The sequence below is a fragment of the Platichthys flesus genome, chromosome 24, assembly GCF_949316205.1.
Source record: "Platichthys flesus chromosome 24, fPlaFle2.1, whole genome shotgun sequence".
Lineage (NCBI taxonomy): Eukaryota > Metazoa > Chordata > Actinopteri > Pleuronectiformes > Pleuronectidae > Platichthys > Platichthys flesus.
Genome location: NC_084968.1, coordinates 7,496,071 through 7,516,579, shown reverse-complemented (window position 1 = coordinate 7,516,579; position 20,509 = coordinate 7,496,071). Strand labels below are relative to the sequence as shown.

Below are 20,509 nucleotides of genomic sequence, written 5' to 3'. Positions count from 1 at the left end.
TCAAGCATGAAATAGCACTCACATTATCATCCTTTAGAAGCTACACTTCTGATAGAAATGTCAAACTATAGAGCTGGAAACGATTAAGGCTCTGAATATGAATAAGAGTGAAGGGAATCAGGAGTAATTACAGATACAGAGCTAGTTGGCTTTTGATTATAGTTGAGATTGTGCAGATGTGTTCTTCTCGTGTGCAAAAAGCTGGTCCTTCAATGTTCAATTTGAAGACAAAAGATTTTTTTCTATTGGTCTTTACACATGAAAAGCAAATCATCCCCGTGCTTTCCGAAATATCATGCACTTTTTTCCTGCCCATTCTTGTTGTAGAAATAAGCCGAGCTTGAAATGCTTGTTGTGTTTGGCCAGATGGGAAGAACACTATCCCTGGAATTTCATGCATCTCAAACCTTTTGCCCACAATTCTGCTGGGGGACAACACACACACACACACACACACACACACACACACACACACACATGCACACGCACACACATTCGTCAGCTAATCACAGAAAGTTGGGAGTAAGCTGCATACCCGTGGTCCCTGGTCGCCTTGATCCCCCTGTGGAAGGCAAGAAAAAAAGAGTTTGTCTTGAAACACAGGGGTCGATAACGCACACGCACGTGAACTCACACACACGAGTGTGATGCCAATAATAAGCAAGACTCCTACCAACATGATTTTGGAGGCATAATTCAGAACACATTGATAAAGGAAAATAATACAGGAACCCTCAGCAATTCATTGTGGTTCAGAGTAAAATAACTTACGATAACGGGGACTGACATGAATTGAGTATGAGAGACAGAGAGAGAGAAGGAGGGAGAGAAACAGAGCAGTGGTGTGAGGCTTGATGGGTTGGGGGGGCTGAGTGTGGACGAACTGCATTACCAGACCAGATTTCACGCCCCAGAGATCTTTGGCTTTCTGCCTTTTCCGGGGGAGAGATCTCGGTGGAGGGAGCCCATTCCCCCAAGTAGAAAACGTTTCAAATCAACCTGCATGGTGAGGACTGTGGGTTCATCACGTTAGAGTGAAACCAAGAACAGCACACTTTTGTGTGAGGTAAGTGAAGGAGGACCAAATTCTGGTCTAGAGTCGGATAACTCAAGGTCCTCAAACCGTGTGATTCGACGCCCTCCGCTCGCCTGCTGGTTTCAGTCCAGCCACAGCAGTAAAATGAGATGAGCAGTTTTTCAGACGTGGATTTAAATTACGCTCAAACAAACTCGTAATCCCTGTGAAATTTCAAATAAAGCAAGCTTTTTTGGAAGGTATTCAGTCAGCCGCTCCAGAAACCGGATTTAAAGGCAAAACTGTTGTGAGTGGCCACGATGATGCGCACTATATTCATCTTGGGTGGGAGGAACGAACACAGTTGTTTTTCATCTCATTAAACTGCAGATGAAGCGGTTCACATGAGGCATGAACGTGCATCTGATCAGGACGACTACGTTCGTCACTACTGTCCTAACGGATGCATTTAAATATGGTTTTATCCTTTTAATATGGTTCTGTAAGTGGTTGTGTCTTCGATTTTCTGCTTCAAGGGACACCAAATGAGGACAAAAAACACACACATGACGTCTGTCAGCGCCAACATCTTTCCACACCCCACATTACAAGAAATCATCAATTACCAGGGAGCATAACTAGACACAGATGAGAATCTGCGCCTCTGTGTTTGCGTTTAGCTCTGGTTAGCACTCTCGCGCCATTTCATTTTTATATCATAGCTGAATAATCCCTGGAATATAACAGATTATTGCCCAAATTATAGCTTTTTTTCATAAATTATTTATTTATTTATGCTATCTTGAGAGAGGCATTAATCTTCCACCGTAGCATTTTAGAAATATCTGTTTAAATTTTTGAGATCCACTTGTTTCCATTATACAGGAGTTCAGGGACTTAATCAACTGGATCTCTGTTTTTTTTGTCTTTTAGGCGCACGTTTGTCCTGCGCACGTATAGAGAGACAGTGTGTTCATGTTGAAGGCACCACTGCTGTTTTATAGAGGAATATTTAACAGGAAATTTAAGGGCCTCATAGTTTGGCTCTGGCCTTCAGTCATCACTGTTCTGTGCTATGTAGACAACAGGAGAATTTATATGTTCAAACTTGACGACAGGAGGACTTTACTAAAAGTATGTGTGAGAAATCCTGAAGTCGCACATTATATTTTATTTGCATTGTTTATTTATTTGACCTCTCAATCTCTTTACTTTTGCTATGCTTTTTTAATTAAATTTATAGATTATATCATCTGTCCAAGAATGCAAATGAGCAACATATCTTTAAGCACATAAAGATAAATTATGCATTAATAACTATCAATATAAAATGACTCACCTTTTCACCCTTTGGACCTGGAGTACCCTAAAGAGAGAAAAAAAAAGGATTGTTAAAAAAAAAATTCAACACTGCATATAAAAGAAGAACATGAGAAATGACCTTGTCAGTTAGTTGTAATCATTGTGGCACTATGGTAAGTACCAATACCCCAAAGACAACTGTGAAAAGCCAGGGTGACCAATCATGTAACCAAGAAACAAGCTAAACAAAACTTGAGGGAGGCGCTGAAATAATACGATTACGAAATTGAGTTTTGATGAAACCAACATTGTGTACTTTCCCATTCAGCATTTGATTAAAATGTCCTGTCACAGACTGGGAACTGGTGCGTTAGGCATCGAAGAAAGCACGCCTTATACAAACATGCAATTAAAACAAAAAACCCAAATCAAGTCCATGTTTACTTAGAAGATCGAATCCAGCAATCTCCAAACCACGTATTGGCAAGCACCCGGTAGAAATGTGCCCCGAACAAGACGGACGATTCTTGTTCCTGAAACACAGTTTTTCGTGAGGCGGCGTTGCGTCCAGTGCCCGTCAATCAGCAGGAAAGAGCTCCTGGGTGGGCTCCGTAAAAAGATCACGATTTTTAATGATGAGCCGCGCATCCATACGCCTGAGCCTAATGAGCTGGAGTTCATATAAAGTACTACAAGATTAAGATTGACGGATGAACGTCCCATGTGTTGGGTTCTGTTTCTTTCTTTTCCGAGATTGGACTTTTCGGAAAAGCTATCTTTGGAAAAAACAGTGTCGGTTCGTTTTCCACCGAGCGACTAACTGACCACCCGCTCAACGGTAATGTTCACGAGCCCCTGGAGAAACGGAGAGGGATGGTTGGGCCAATGCTAATCTGTAATCTGTCAAATATATTCAGAAGATAAAACTGCTTTATTTCCGCTTAAAGAGAAATCCGTATCGAAGTCCAGATCCAAATCGACTACGATCACTTGATTGAGGATTTTGTAACTGCCAAAAAAATGTTTGCACTCGACCTCAGGTAAAAAGAACAACTTGTTCTGCTGTCACAGACGCAACTGTAGTAGCTGTGCAGTGGCTACTTTTCCTGGATCGCACTGGTTTGTTTCCAAAGACATCAGACACGCAGAAAAGCAAACTGACACTAATCCACAGATTGATGACATTAGAATAAGACCCATGTCTGGACGCCGTTCCTTAAGAGTCTATGGAACAGTGACCCAGAACAGTCGGCTTGCAGACACAGACAAGCTTTCACTGCATTGGCACATTATAGTATGGTTTTAAAACTGAAATGCTTCAGAGGTAGTCCAGCAGTTTTTCTGCAGCCAATATCTACCACAATGCTCTGGGGAAAGTAAGTCGTAGCCAGGTTTCTGCCTGCTCAGTGCCTCTGGACATTATTTTTGATGCACAGTTAACTATGCATAGCTTTTTGTTTATGTATAGTCGTGCATGTCCCAACTGGATCTGCACTGGGCCCACTTTCGCCTCGGTCATGTGGCTGTGAACCTGCACAAGCACTTATAATGCATTGTACCAGTTAAATAAAAGGCAACCCAGATCGCTTCAACAAAGCCAGACTTATGCTGATGGGATACACTGTTTGACACACACACACACACTCACAACTAAAGAGGTGACATACAAACGGCCACAACACACTTGTAAACACAGAATGTGCCATTATAAAATCAATGTTCCCAATTGTGGTTCCTTGGGGGGTAATAACACAGGCAACATTCCAGCGCGGAGAAATACGTTTCCAGCATGTTTCTGATGTTTCCATTTGTTGTGAGGGAAAATTGCCTTTGGACAATAGGAGGCTATTGACAAGCTGTTACTGCTAACATGTGAATGGCTGCAACAAAGACATACACAAATACACCCGCCGAGTAGTAGTATTGTGTCTGGCACTGTAAAATCCAGATTGAAAATCGATACTGAAATTTATCACTGGGCAACACACATTTGTGGACAAAACTTTGTGGAATTGGTCATTTAAATGAATTCTAAATTGTTTCAAGACAAGTGCAGCAACACAGTGAAAGCTGATCAAATCCTTGTTGAGGGCAAAAAACAGCATGCCAGGATTCTTAAACTGTGCCATTGAGCCATTTCAACTTCTTTGCGTGCTGTCTATCTACTTTTCTGACGCTGTCAACGTTTGATAAGTGTTACAAATTACTCAGTGCGTGTATATATTTTTCTCATCAAATTAAATATCTTTTTTGCATGTCCTCAGAATATAAATGTGACCAGCAAAGCAACTGCAGATGTATCTCCTGGCTGTCCATCACTCGTAGACTTTAAAGAAAGATGGACGACATGGAGACCCCCAAGTGAGGCCAATGCACAGTACAGGTCATAAACCCTCCCTCCTCCATTTGTAGATGGGACATGGAGCACACTGAAAACATTAAACTACAAGTTAAACACCCTGATGTACGTCCAATTGCTCATTTGTGCCAACGTTTGGTTTCAATTAGTTATTTGATGCTATAAGAACCGTGTAAATCGTCATGATTGACAGCTGAGACTTAATCACTATCATGGCGTGTGAATTGGCGGGACATGGCTCCATCCCCCGACCGCTACGGCGCAGTCTTTTGTTCCAAATGCTCAAGATGGCAGTGTTCACATCCTGGCTAGTTTAGCTTCATTTCTGGATAGTGAGAGGGAGTTTCAACAAGTCATCCATCTTTACATACAGTCTATGATGCCATCGTATGAGGCATCCAAGCTTGATATATTTAACAAATGTACTTTTAAACTGTATCAGTCCAATAAATGACAGCATGTACTGATTTACTTCACTAGGAGGGGAATGCTGCTTTTATACACCTCTTCACAATCTTGTTCAGTTCGCTCGTCTACCTGCTGGTAAAGCATGTGGAAATGATTTGGCTGCACAGTCTGCACCTGCTCATTATACGGCCCATCATTTGCACATCACTTGGACAGACAGCATCCACAGGGGCTTTTCCAGAAGGTTTAAGCAAGTACAGTGAGAGCCTTTTATGGAGACTATTAAACAGGGCTCCTGCGAAGACCATTTCAAAAAGGGGCGAACTGTACTGCGGCGGGTATCTGTTTGCAGCTTTGTGGCTTTGTTCTGCCCCAAGGAAGGTTTCTAATCAGCACCTGCGTATGCTTTTCACATCGTTCTTGTTTTTATAGCTTCTGCTCTGGCTCTTTTTCAAAAGCAGCCCTCCAGCAGGTGCTGGGAATGGCTCATCGGGCTGCTTCTGTTTGATCCGCCCTGCTCACAATGCATTAGTTTGCTGAACATGATTAACCACCCAGTGTTTACGATAACACTGGGTTCTTAAGTAGCCACATATATGTAAAAAGAACGCTATCATGTTGTCTTCAGAAATAAACGTATTTTTACATAAGAAGCTACCAGCAGTAACTAGGTAGTATTGAGCTGCACCAACTGTTCTATTAACAAGAAGCCTCTCCCTGTCATACTTGGGATTCAGGCGCGTTGACTTGGTGCAGTCTAGCCTCTAAAAAAGGCAAAGAAGACGAAGAGGGAGCACAAACAGAACAGTTTTTTTTTACTGGCTTGTCCTGTTTCTTTGTTTTGGAAAACCAGTTGCAGAGGTTTTTCCTGAAAACTGCCTCGTCTTTACCTACAGTCTGTGAAATCTCCCTTCAGGAGCCATCTGGGAATCTCTATGCTCCCTTATTAATGAGTTAATGAGGGCAAATTGAGATTTCTGTAGAGAAAGACCTGTTTGCAGACTCTTGCCTCCAGCACGATCGTTAGTGCACCACATGCACCAAGTTAAGGCTGGGACGCCGGCGCATGCCAGCGGAAATGGTGTCATTTCTGGCAGGAGTCACTGTGTGCGAGGACAGTAATGGCGAGAGTCTTGACATCGTCATGGGTTTGCCAGATAACATGGGGGGACTCCAGGAAGTTACTACACAGAGCCAAGAACTACTCTAGTCCCCTGTTGCAAAAGCTTGAACTGTGGATGATTAACCAAACAAGCTAACCTCTTAATAATGGAGCTTTTCAGATGTTGCTATCCTGGTGCTAACCTATGCTAACCGCCTTTAGCAGAAATAAGACTCATATAGGCAAATATGCCTATTCCTGAAGCTGTCAAACGATGTAAATTTCTGAGAACAATGTTACATTTGGGATTTCCATGTGTGTCCGATAGTATTTCAATGGGTTTCCTCGAAACTTTTTCCCAGATTAGTCCCAGTGTAAGCGACGTCAAGAAATATAAAATGTGTCTTAGGAAAAGCAGCTGCCCCAAAGAAGAAGCTCTATATCTACTTATTGGAAATGACATGCATCACATTGATGGTAAGCCTCACATCTTCTGCTGCTTAACGCTGGGCAAACCTCTGTCAAACTTCCATCATGAGATGATTTGTAACAGAACATCCTCTGTGCATGATACTGTCGAGTTGGTGGACCACTGGATCAAGTTTAAGTTTTTTTTCCTCTTTCTCTTATATGCACATACATGTCTAGCTTCTAATTCCGAGCCAAACCATGACCACTGTCTCCTGCAATGGCCTGAATGAGCTGTGGGTATGAAATAAAGAGGAAACCCCAGCCACCTTTAATGGGAGCGGGGAGGAATATGGAATGGTCTGCAGGGAAATATAAAAAAAGGCAAAGAGAAGTAGGGCCAAATCCACAGTCCTGAAGAATTTTTTTAAATTTGATGAAAACTTTGAAAGGATGAACTGATTCGATTTGGATGGTCAAAGGTCAAAGTCACATGTGTCCTCACAAGAAATCGTTTTGGCCTCTGGAACGTGATATCTCAAATATTTATATTTTGATGCACAGAATATTTTATCTTCATAAATATGTGGCTGCTCTGGTATAAACTAATTGAAGTAATGATTAAATTCTGTATTGTGATAAAATTCCTTCTTAATCAAGCTTGCAATCAACAAAGACAATCATATACAACGAAAAAATAAAACGAATGAATGAATGACTAATTATAAATATCAAGGCAGCTTTCACTCAGTCACATACCTCATTTTAAATGGTCTCAAAAAAATGTCAAGAAACTTCATGAACCTTCGTCACACTCCTACTCTCCTATCATTTTCTGGATGAAAGCTCAGCAGTGCTCGTCTGACGCTGCAGTGTGAGGAGATGGGCTGGCTCTCATCCACGGCTGTAGCTGTTGTTGACATGAACAGAGTGATTCTTGAGGGTTTAGCTGAGAGCCTCTAGTGCGATCTTGTGAATCCAACAGGATGCGAAGCGTCGGGAAACGTGGGATCTGCACGTAACCTCCGTCTGGACTCGGGTGTAGTTTTCATCACAGCGACCTGTTAAACCTATCGAGCTCCAGGAAATCAATCCATCAAACGGAGCTCAAATCCTCGTGAGAGGACGTGGGCCAAGCGGGCTGGCAGCAGTCGCTGTAGCCCAAACTGCTGGCCACATGGCTCCAATCAACTCACCCCAGAGCACTGGCATCTCAGAGAGCGCAGGCCAACAACTACCGCTTTTACAACCTCGCCTTTACGGGCATTCGGTTTTCTCACACAGCAACACAATATTAATAAACATGTGTACACAGGAAGTTGAGCGAAAAGCAATCCTCCAGGCACAGAGCGTTGACAGGGATCGGGTAAGTGATGAGGGGGCAGGTGAGGAGTGCTGCCGACCACAAAAGTGGGAAGAGGGTCAAATAAACAGTTCGCAAAGACTAAACCCTGACTTACGCTCTTCACACAGTAAAGTGATAGATTGTGTTTTCTATGCCTCTAAGTGAAAGTAATTTCTAGATCCCACAGTGCAGTTCGACCTCACTGACTCACCAGAATAATTAGCCATTTGGGAAATAGGCTACATTTATTTTCTTCTCTCCAAGTTAGACAAGAAGACTGACACCACCCTCAAATCTAAATTGTTAACCATGAGAGTGCCACCAGCAGCAAGTTAGCTTAGCATAAAGGCTGCATGGAGACAGGGGGAGACAGCTAGCCTGGCTCTGTGTGAAGGAAACTAAGTCTGACTGCCAACACCACTACAGCTAATGAACAAAAACTGATGTAGTCCCAAAAATCAGCCCTGGAACACTACAAATTGGCATTTTTGCACCTCCGATTTATGGTGCAATTTACTGGCCTGCTAGGCAGGTTGTGTTGCCTTTGGACAGCGTCAGGGTGAGGGTTTCTGCCAGCTTCCAATCGTTATGCTAAGATTACCTAATCAGTTAGTAGCATAGACTGTGCATAAAGATGAACGTGACCATTAAGTGAAGCCAAAGCTTCACGATCGCCACCTGGTGGCTGACTGCAGTATAGGTCTGAAATTCGGACTCCTTGTTAGTGGAAGGGAACAATTACTAAAGTTGGCTCCTTCTTATAAAGTTTAATTGGATTATGATGACTATGAAAAATGGGGTGAAATTCATGATTGACAGCTGAGACTAACAGTACAATCAGTCAGTGCATATATCAATGAGACCTCTTTATCCCTGATAGCTACGGCGCAGACTCCAAATGTGCCATAACTGGAATATTTTGGCTATATGTCATCGTATCCGGGAGGAAGTGGAAATTTGCCATCCATCTTAATGTACTGTCAATGTTTGCTGGCTGCCAACCAGCAATGAGAAGTTTCTTTCTTCTCTTTGCACAAACGAAGCGCAATTATTGTCATATAATAAGCTCTCTCTCCCAATACAGTTCAAGGTTTAGCTGGATAGAGAAATATATAGAAAATGCAAGACAAGAAATACTGTATAATCCGCATGTTGCTATTTGCAGCTAAAAGCTGTGAGCATCATTGGAAGTGAAATTTTACTAAGTTTAAAACTTGCACCAATGTGGAAAGGAGTCTAAAGTCATTTGGTTAAAAAATATATATTTAAATTTAATATATGTACACCTCCATCTGTTAGTTCTGCATGGGAACCCTCAATCTTATTACCGTGGGCCCCGGGGAACTTTTTTCATGACGGGAAACTAATGGAGGACAGGGATGTGAGTAATCAGAGCAAAATGGGCAGGAGCGGATGACCACAAGTGGCTGGTGCTCGTCGCGGGACTCTGTATGCAGAGGTTAGGCAGGGATAGGAAAACCACACTGGAAAACTGACTTGGGAATGGCATCTGGTTCCCATATCCACCGTGTATCACAATTAGCCAGCAGAAAATGACTTAAATGTGTGTGTGTTTGTATGTGTTTGTGACTGTGTCTGGTTGTTGTTATGTGTTGATGTTCTTGTGGGGGCAGGGACACTATGAGCTGGGTAAGGTGAAACTGATAGTGTTATTGGTTATAGGTGTGTGATGCCTAAGTACGGTGACAAGACACTTCTTAACGCACAATTCTCAGAGGGAGAAGGTTTCATGATGCCTGAAAAGGGGAGATATATAAACAGCTTAGGTGAAAATGGCCAACATTAAAGCCAATTTTTTAGTGTGCAATACATAAGCAAATTTCGGACCCACAAAATTCTTGTCATGGATATAAATGATGAATAAGGGACAATGTTCCAGTTGGAAAAGCATTTCTTTCACTTCTTCTGTTGATTCAATTAGAACCGCATTCTGGCCGCTGTTCTCCATCTCATCATTTGATGTTACGAGTTGGAGGAAAATTCCTCTCAATCAAAGAGATGTTGAGTTTTCTCTTAAACTGCAAGCATCACATTCGTACGCTGTTATTTCTCCCACCGCGCGAAGGTAGTGACGGACAGTTTTCCCTGCGAGTGTTCAGCCGGCTCAGCCAACCAAAATGCTCTGTACGGACCGCTTCCAATCACTGAGAGTGAACCTCACGTTGGGCCCGAGCGCTGCCTCTCATCACTCGCTGACAGACAAGCGCAGCTGATGGGCACAGCGTGAGCCGAGGACTGACAACTAAAAAGGTCAAACTCTTACTGTTGTCACATCCAGTGCCAGCAGGCCTCCTCAGGCAGCGCTGGCCTTAAGAGCCCAAATAATAGCTGTCATGTCAGATAGATCCACATGCAGCTCTCGGTGCAGCCTCTTCAGCATGCATGCGTTTGTGTGCGCGTGCCCTCTGTGCAGGATTGAAGCTGTTAATGGCCTCTCTGTTTTAAACTAACAACTTGCAAAACAGTGGTAACCCACATATGAGGGCATATCTCCATGTCTCCATCTCTAAGTAGAGTCTCACTTTAGATAAAATGGAACCTTCTCCGGCTCTGGAGGGCAAGAGGGATCAGATGGAATATGTTTTATTAACAGCTGTGAAGCTGCGGTGCACAGCAGGTGAAGGGCAGAGGGTGCCGGGCTCCTATATGCCTCACCCCCACATTGCCTCTAATCCCTATACTGCAGCTGCATAATTCATAGATCGTGACAGATCATTTTCAACTTGGGTCGCTGGAATCTCGGCTGATAAAGACGGGAGGTGGAGGCTACGTCTGCAAATACAGCCATCTCCTCATTGGGAATGTGGGTGAACTCTTGGAGGGCCTCGTGCTTAGCCGTAGCTGGCCCGGCTTGTGACTCCAGTGTGGTGCAGAGGCATGCTAAGCGGGCTGAAGTGGGTTTGATATTTTCTACACCGTATCATTTTCAAATGTTTCCCCTTTCTTTCTGACCAGATTTCAAAGCGTGTTAGCCTCTAGCCCTGTCTGCATCATTTTAATCTAGGATGGCATACAGTGTGCACTGAGGGAGCAGGGTCAGCGGGTGGCGTTGGCGTGTATTCGAGTGCGCCCTCAGGGATGGTGTTTTATGCTTGATTAGAGCTAAACGGCGTGCCCACACATCGGTGGGTGCTTCATGTTTTGATACGGACCACCCTTGCAGAGGGATGAGAAAAGTAGATAGCCAATCATTTTTGCATCAGTTGTCATTTCCCAAACCTTACTAACCTTTATGTACGGCAACAAAAATACCAATTTATATGGTTTCAGTGGCGAGATGCGGCAACCGCCTCAGCCCATGTCTGCAACATGTCTCCGCTAATATTTTTCCAATCTGTCTGGAGAACAAGAAGCGATATCCAACCAATCAACTTGACAACCGACCCGGCAATCCCAATGCAGAACTGACACAAAAAAACACAAGCGGTGGAAAAGAAGGGAAATCCAAACAAAGCAAATCACTTTTCCATGTCTAAACGCGGATCACGGGCCGCCAATGAGGATCTTTTCCTACTGAGTTGTGATTGAGGAGGCCTATTCTCTTTCTGTGTCTGCGACCACAGGTCCCTGTCCGTTCATCAGCGGCTGAGTAACGATTAAGTCACCGAGATCCTTAATGACTTCAGCAGTGGTTGCTTTGTTTGGCTCTGAGGGGCTATGTACAATTTACGCAGTGTTCCCAGAGTTATAGAGGTTGACAACAAGAGAGCTGTTGAATATTCATAGCGACGTGCATCCCCCGGGTGGGCATTCTAAATGAGAAACCACATGAGATCACTTACTACTGTCTTTAAGAAACTGGCACAGAGTTTTTTTTACAGTTCGGAAACAGATGCGGTGACCATTGGGTGAGTCATGGTCAGATCGTTGCATTTTTCGAAGAAGAAATGCATTCCCACACCCAGACTTTTTTTATGTACCGTAAATTATAACCTTTTTGGTTAAGCGCAGTATGGGAATTGTTTTGCCTATCAAACATTTACAGCTCTTACTGCTACCTGTAAGGAGTTCAGGGAGTGATTTGTCATCGGGAGCCAGAGGAGAAATCCCAGAAGTACAGAAAACACAGGAATCCCATGCATTTATTGGCAAACCCAAACTCTCCTGCTATATGGACATTTCAGACAACACTTTTTTGATTTCATTCGGCTCCTGAGACAACTGGCTGTATGGTTTTATTTGTCAGATGGGAAGCCTGGCGAGAGAGAGAGGCTGAGAAGTGAGACCACCTGCACTCACTTACGTCCCAGAACCCCAGGAGCGAGTGTCTGAGAGTGCTCCAAGGATTAACTTACGACTTTTACAGCTCAGTCGACACACGCGATTATACCTATTCAATCACACTTGCCCCCGGTCTATAAATAATTTTAACAGAGCATATACACACTCGCACACACACAGGACCCGCTTGACCCGGCTATGCAGCAAGCTGTCACAGTCTCCAGTGCCGTATGTGTGCATGTATGGGTTTGTCTTCATCTTTGGAGAAACTCTGAAGCTTTCCATCTGGTAGGGGGGAGTGAATCTGCGATTAACCAGCAGTATAATGAGGTGAGATAATCTGTTCAGGTTCAGGGAGCAGGAGGGGTGGAGGCCAGTAGCTCGGATATTACAAACCAGACTGGCCAGATGACAGGGAGAGGGTCCATATTCGTGGATGGCCGGGATGAAGAGGATACTCATAATAGACTAGGAGTGTGCGGTGCAACTAAAATCTCTGTCTTAATCTTTGCTATAAAAAGATCTCTTCGACATCAATTGTAATTGAAAAATGTCTTTCATTTCTTGTATTTTAGATTTATAGTTATTTCCCTTGTGATTGTGCACCTTGATTCCAGTTTTTATGCTAAGCTAAGCTAACTGGTTGCTGACCATAGCTAGACTGTGGCAAGATATTTTGTCCCGTCGGAGTTTCCTAGCCAACCATTACATTTTTAATACTCCTCATAATAACAAGAAATCTCTAACTTGGTGTTTTGCTCCATTGCTGCACTACTTTGCAACACGTGTTGTCAGTCAGACCTAATAGTTTCAGCTGCAGTTGTACACAAACTTCCCTTTTTCAGCTCTTATTTTCTTGCTTGTGAACCGTCCTTGACATTTGTGCTATTGGACGTACGTAACGTGTTGTTGCAGCGTCCTGCCGACATGTTTTACTGTTGCTGCGTTGCTTTTACCTTCACATGGCTATCACATTTTGGAGGAGGATGTGGAGCAGGCATACTTACAGGAGGTCCTGAAAGAGAAAGAGGGGGGAAATATACATGGTCAGTGTGTTTTCAATCAGTGATCAAACAGACTCAGATCATCAATGTTCCAGTGAAACCACATATCCAAGTATTAAGATGGGAAAGGAGGCTCTTGTTTTGAATTATTTCCTTGAGAATGAACCTCTAACAGAGATATATCTCTTCCATGATGCAGTTACTGACGATGCCAGATAGACAGATTAAGGAAGCCTCCATATTGTGATAAAAAGATTCCAATCGAGTTTGCATGCATTCGGGCCACCAGGCCTGGCGATCACATTCAACTTTTATAAGTGGCTCTAATTTCACTTTTACAAGGGGCTTGTGCGCTTGTTAAAAACTAGCCCCACATTTTTTCGAGGTGACACTTTCCCTCAAAGGGCTGTCGGACAACTTCCTTCAGGACTCCCCAAACCCCCTGCAAATCATTTCAGGTCACTTTTGGTTCTTATTAAAAAAGTTGCCCAGCTGCTTTCACACTGCCGAAATAAGTTTCCCTTTACAGCTCCTATGCCCTTGAACCGTTCTTCCTCACGACCAAGGGAACGCGCAAATTGCTCCTGCAGCTGAGGCATTTAAGGAGCCATATTGGAGGCTGCACTTTTGTAGTGTTGTTTTATGGATGGCTGAGTTACAGTGGACCACTTAGCTTTTAATAAACCTGCTCCACTGTGTGTGTGTATGTGTGTGTGTTTTACATGTCCCACTGTGTCTAATGGCTCTGTGCACCATTTTCAACTAACAATGATGGAATATCCCAATAATTTGATAAATATGTATAATATCAACGTACATTTAATAGGCAACATTAAGGTTTTCGGGGGACTTCAAATTTGTCATGGCGTATAATACATGTAAAAATAAATTGTCGATGACATGTACTTAAAAATCCATTCAGGCGGAGTGAGTTCCACTTTCTCTTCTAACGCTACCATGATCAGTCATCTCCTCCACAATGTTCCACCCTGCAGCTCTGAGTGTAAAGGTTACAGAAGGTATCGTGCTGCACGGAGCCCGCGATCACTCACACCACGGTGAGAGTGGTTGGAATGCTCTTAGATGACACAGAGGTTCATGCAGCTGCACTGGGTACCGGAATGCAATTTGTCCGGAACATCTATTGTGAAGAAAAAGCTGCTTCTCTTCATACCTGAAATTGATGAGCCGCAGTAATGGGAAATTGCTGGAGTTGCTCAATTTGAGCATCACATCCCTCTTTTGTCAGCGCAGGTACACGCATAACAAGACCTCGTTCTTCACGTGGGGAAAATATGTTCAGGAACGTCTGACACTTTCCAGTGTTGACCAGCTGCCAGAACAGTTTGAGACCGCGGCCTTCGCTGCTCCAAAAACCCTTTTCATCCAAAGCTTTCCTGCCACAATTTTCCTTTCCGTGTCTCCCCAGTAAACACACCAGAGATCCTAATGAAGTATCCCATTTACTTTGAATGCATAGGTAAATAGCGCAGAGCCCTTTTCCTACTTGTTCTCCCTGTCAGTTACAGCCAAGTCTGAACCAAAGTTGTAGATGTGTAAACTCTCTACCCCCCCCCCCCCCCCCCCCCCCACACACACACCCCAATATGAATATGTGGGAACTTTTCAGCCACTAAGTTACTTTCGGTTAAAGCGAGTCATGAATTAAATATGTTTCCCTTCAACATCCACCAGTGTAGAGAAAAGAGGGAAATTGGATTTGCAGAAGGCTTACAGTGCAGAATGCAGCACATTTCTCTGTTGTGTAATGTGTCCTAAATGTTTTTTTTTCTTCTCCTGGAGAGCTTCACACAGAATATTGCTCCACTTTATGTTTGCCGATATATCCAAACAGTTAATGTAGCAGAAATAAGTGAGTTAAAACTTCATGCAAACATGCACAATCGCTTTTAGAGCGTTCCGAATACCAACATTTTGAATTACACTCTGTAAGGCATTGCTTTTGTAATGCTATCTAAATGCTTTTGCAGAACCAGTGAACGTGCTGATAAAAGCTGCTTGACTTCATGACATTAACATAAAACAGTCCTAACAAGCACTATTTCTGTTCGACAAACCTGAGCCAAATCTGTCGGATATTGCCAATGGCCTCGTTCAGCGCTGTAATTTGGGTTATTAAACAGAATGGTGAGGCCTGTCTACCCAATTGTTTCCTATTGTCCGCCCTTGACAGACACTGCGCCTCTGCAGTCCAGATATTTGGAGTGGCTATGATTGTTTGCTCGTTTCCGATTGATTTGTCATGAGGAAGCCATTCACGTTCTCCACATTCACTCTGGCCGCCAGGAGAATGAGCAAACTGTCTTTGCACAATGGTGCCGTTTGAAAACAGTCTGGCGCGGTGGATGTTTATTGGAAAGTTGAGCGCTGCATAAACAAAGCCTGGCGGCGTTTCAGATGCGCAGCCGACCGGATCATTGAACTGTTGTCTTTTCTGTCATTTGATTTCTAATTCTCTACTCCGCCGCGGCTTTCAGAATCTGTTTGTTGCTGCAGCATGTGAGAGAGAGAGAGAGAGAGAGAGAGAGAGAGAGAGAGAGAGAAGAGAGAGAGAGAGAGAGAGAGAGAGAGAGAGAGAGAGAGAGAGAGAGAGAGAGAGAGAAAGAGCAGGGAGCCACGCTGAATGTGTCCCCAGACGGGATCCCAAACTAATTTGGCAAAATCAAACCTGGGAGGAAAATGAAGGAATTGTTGATTCCCCAATAGCACGACCTCAACTGATTTAAGTAGAGGCTGCATCTTAAAAAACCAACAGTCATATATCTCCCCTGACAGACACACTGTTTGGTTCTTGGGCTGTGAAACCAAACTGCTCCTGTAGCCCGTCCCCCTCATTTCTCTCTACAAGAGCAGTGCTTTTGTGCCACAGCGTTTCGCCGCGCTCTGCCGCACCGCACAGGAAGGCCACCACCCTCCATCAGGTGAGCGGCCACAGCTCCCTGCCGAGTACACGTTCTCGCTGCTAATTCCATTTGCGGCAACACTCTCCGTCTGTGGGAGCGTCGCTGCACAGCACGTCCTTCTCCTGGACACTCCAGGCCCCCGCTGGGCCAAGTTTGTTGAGTCAACTCAGGAGAGCGTGTGGGCGGGAGGGAGGGGAGGACGGAAATCCTGAGTGCGCTCGGAACACTTGTTGCAAAATTTATGCGAAAACCAACAAACGCGAATTGTGTGTCCCCCTGAATATAACTACATCATGTCTGGGATCGGCACCGAACGGTTGGAATGTCTCAACGTTTCGACACGGTCGTCATCACCTCGACAAGGTTGGGCATCGCTTTGACTTTCTCCAACTTTCACTGTCTCTCCTGGTTTTTCTCGTGAAAATCGAGTGCTTCAATAGCGACTAAAGCTGAAACAATCCGAGTGAACAGCGAAACCACAGGAACCACAAATTACACATCTATAACCTTTTTTGGCCTCCAAAGATATACAGTGTACTTTTACATGATTGTAAGCCCAGCATGATTTGCTGTTGTCCTACTGAATTATTCCTTAAACGTTTCTAAACAGTGATCTTTGGCCACAAACACAAACGCACACAAACAGACACACAAATGCACTTACCAGGTTCTCCATCGCGGCCTCTTCTTCCTCGCTTTCCCGGAGGTCCTGCAAAAAAGGGAGATAATAAATTTTACTTGGTTATTTGATTGTCTCCGTGTTTTTGTCTGTTTCTTATTCTACGAGCATTCACTCAGTCAAACCACTGAGCAGAAGGAGGAGGAAAGGCTGCAGAGAAATATTGTATTTGGAATGCAAACACTTCTGAATCTCAAGGATCATTAAGTATTTTGACTCCAAGAAAAAAGGGAACACACACACAAACGTGTGTATTTCTCTTCTCAGATTTTCCTTTCGGCACAGATGCTCTGCTTTTTTAATTTGTTTATCGAGACGTGTTTTCCCTTTTTGCCATTTTCCTCAATCTGCTGAAGCTCAGCTGGAAGAGTAAAGTAATTACATGCTTTGTCGGGTTTTACATGTGGACAACTTGACTGGTCTGTTTTGTGTACAGGTAGTTCTCAGCTAAAAAATAAATAAAAAACATTGGAAATTGGGAGCATCTCTCCAAGAATGACCTCCTCCTCCTCCTCCTCCTCGCAACCCATGAAGTCCTTTCCTGAGGTTGGCAGCAGGAGACACATTTTCAGGCTCTGGCATTTTGTTTGCTCTCGGCTGCTAATAAAACCGAGCACATTCACAATTTATCCGAAAGGGTGAGGCCATGACTTTTAGTCTAGCTGAAAATTAAAAGCTGGGATCTTGTCATACGGTTTCACAGTGGTGCACAAGCTCTCTCCACCTCTGAGGAAGCCTTGTCAACTTGCAATGGAATTGGTAATATATGAAAAGCTAAATTGCACTTTCCCCCCCGACATTAAAGCAGCTGTCAGGATCAAAGAGATTGGAAGTCAATGCAACCGAGAGGACAAAACTTTTCCATCTGGTTGTGCGTTACAGAAAATAACCAGATCCAATTTCAGGCAGCAACAACACTGTGAAGAGTTATTATGCAAATCCTTTTCAAACTTCTTTTGACCCCCGCACTGGCAAAGAATAGCTTTTTTTCCATCATGAAAGAGTGTACAAGATAATTAGAGTCAAGTAATGGGATTGGAGAAAGTTTATGAATAGACCACAGGGCTCAACATTAATCGCCTGGAGGAATGACTTTGTGACACTGACCTGCAGCTAAAAAACAGGAGTCAAAATATAAAACACACTCAGATGAACTGCTCGTCCCAAAAACCTGACGTCCAACCCCTGCGTATAATAAAAAAAACTAAAGGGGTACAATGGAATAATAGAACTGAAAAAATAATTAATAATCTGATAACACACAAATAAAGTTTCAAGTGTGTTCATATAACGTGTACTTCAATGAACTCAAATAAGTATTTTCTAAAGTGAACAGTTTCTTTTTTCAATGTGGGGGACTCTAATTGAGTTTAAGTGAATATGTAATAAAATATTAAAATACTTTGACTTCAAATGTTTGATTTGAAAACACCACAGTATATGATAATCTTGGGTTATTTCTGCATATATACTTTATCTGTATGTATGAATATATATATATATATGGGTAATATATATATATACACACATCTTCATATTCCATAATCATATTCAATAGTTTGTACTTATCACTTGAAAATAAAAATTTTCACATGTGCATGTGTATATATATATACACACACACAAACTGTATATGTATGCATTTATACACACACACACAGTGTATGTATACACATTCTGATATCTTTGTTTCTTCTTCATCAACCCTTTATATACATGTATAACATTTATTTTGTAATCTCCTTCACAATGAATGTAAAAGGAGCACATTCTTCTTATTAACGTTCCTTTCCATATGCTTCCATTTCTCCTCTCTAAGCTTTGTTATCTCCATCCCTCTTAAGGGAAAATAAACTAAAAGGGACAAAGCAAAGAGTAAAATAAAGACGAAACAATCCCTTTAATACAGCGTTGGGCTGATTTATGATACTCCAGATGTGTTACTGGGGTGCAAAATGCAAGATTATGTTACACAACCCATCGTATGATTCTTAGACCTCGATTTGATCCCACTGTTTGGCTCCAGTTCACCCTCCGACCATGCTCCCTTTGGACAGCATCCAGGATAATGTCAGGCGCTGCCAGAGAGGGGTCCAAGCGCAGTTTAAAGTATGTAACCACAGGTGGAGTTTGACTCTCACTTTACTATGGCTCACATCAACCCAGCTTTCCCCATAGGTTTGTTTTTTAAGGTTTGAAAAGAAACACAAGGGGGTTTACTGCGCTTGGCAGTTGCGTTATTATTGCTCACTTTGAAATGACACCCGACACCTTTGAGAGGAATATTTTGTTCAAGCGATGATACAACATCCTCCTGATATTATGGTATATTTCTGACAGCTGCTGAGAAAACATTATCCACATGGGAGTATCTGGTCCAGACAAAATACCCCGCATCATTTTCAGATATCATCTGGATTCACAATATTCATGACAATATTTTTCATTCTGATTATAGACTGTAAGGAGAGACTCCCATACAACCGAGCTGTACCAGCAACATCGAAGGACAACAAAAGCAAGGCCAACACAAACGCTATGACATTTCAGTTTATGAAACACAAGTCGAAGGAAAACTTTGCAAAAGCCCATTGGGCCCTGTCAAGAAAGTTGTTTTTCAATCAATTAGGACAAAACCGAGCATTGAAAGAACTTATAAATGAAAGGAACAGGCCTCGAACGTGGTTATTAGACGCTGATTGATATTCAGCTGCCTGTCATAGAAATGCCTGTTCCTTCTCGAAAACACTGTATTGGCCTGACATTTTTTCCCAGTACCCCAAGTATTGAATCAGTGGTTTCAAAGAATGCGGCATGAAAGTCCATGATGAGGGTAAAAAACTATAAGCAATCGGTTGAAACCTGCTCAAGTTTTTCACAGATTTTGACTATGAAAGTGAACTTAATGTTCATGGAAAGTCTTTTGGCATTCCAAATAAAATGGACCCTGTGCTGATACATATATGTGGTATTTTTTTTCCATTTTGTAATTTGGTGGCTTTTGAATTTTAGAAAATAGGCAGTGGAAAGCTATTTTTATAATGCAGAACCAGAGAGAAAAGTCATTAAAGTAAATGCTGTTTGGCTTTTCTATTGGCCAGCCAGCAGTGCAGGTATTAAGATGGCAGCGCTGGTTGTGTTGGTTGGTTGCCCCCCCCCCCCCCCAAACTTTGATCCAGACTCAAATCCCTCTACAACTCTTGGATGGGTTGCCAAGGAACAGACATTCATGGTTCCAGACCTTGTTTTCTAATGATGTGCTGATCCCCTGACTTCACCTCCTGCTGAAGCTAGAACTCAATCATATTACATTGTGTGGACTGTCTTTCATGATCCTTTAACTCTTCAACTAGCTCATCTTAAGGTTTTAATTTGTAAAAACTTGCTTATGACTAATTCACTGCAGAAACTAATGAAATTCCCATTTGCCTAATTAGAGCGAATTAGCAAATTAAAGTAGGCTAACTTTCAGGTTGATGGGAAAGTTGAAAGTATGTTATTGTGCTTAATTAGATCAAAGCAATGAACACCGGGGGCTATAACCAGAGTACGAAACTACATTTACATGTGGACTACAGGAGACTGTCAAATCTCACAGCTCAACACATCTTAAAGTGTCTCTTTGACACTCTCCAGTCAAGGTCATTCATATTCAAGCAAATTTAAAAAAGTTGAAGTTGGCACACTGACACAATGAATCGTGTTTCTTCTCAAAAGTCAT

The 20,509-nt window shown here is 42.8% G+C and overlaps 1 protein-coding gene across 1 annotated transcript in view; it reads right to left on the bottom strand.

Annotated features, from left to right (window-relative positions):
- LOC133949941 (collagen alpha-1(XXV) chain) overlaps positions 1 to 20,509 on the bottom strand; it is a 145,946-nt gene that overhangs the window by 52,508 nt on the left and 72,929 nt on the right. The window contains exons 3-6 of the mRNA XM_062384044.1: positions 16,774 to 16,818; positions 13,189 to 13,196; positions 2,355 to 2,381; positions 536 to 562 (exon numbers count right to left, since the gene is read on the bottom strand). Of these exons, the coding sequence (XP_062240028.1) occupies positions 536 to 562; positions 2,355 to 2,381; positions 13,189 to 13,196; positions 16,774 to 16,818 (107 nt within the window). The remainder of the gene's footprint in view (positions 1 to 535; positions 563 to 2,354; positions 2,382 to 13,188; positions 13,197 to 16,773; positions 16,819 to 20,509) is intronic.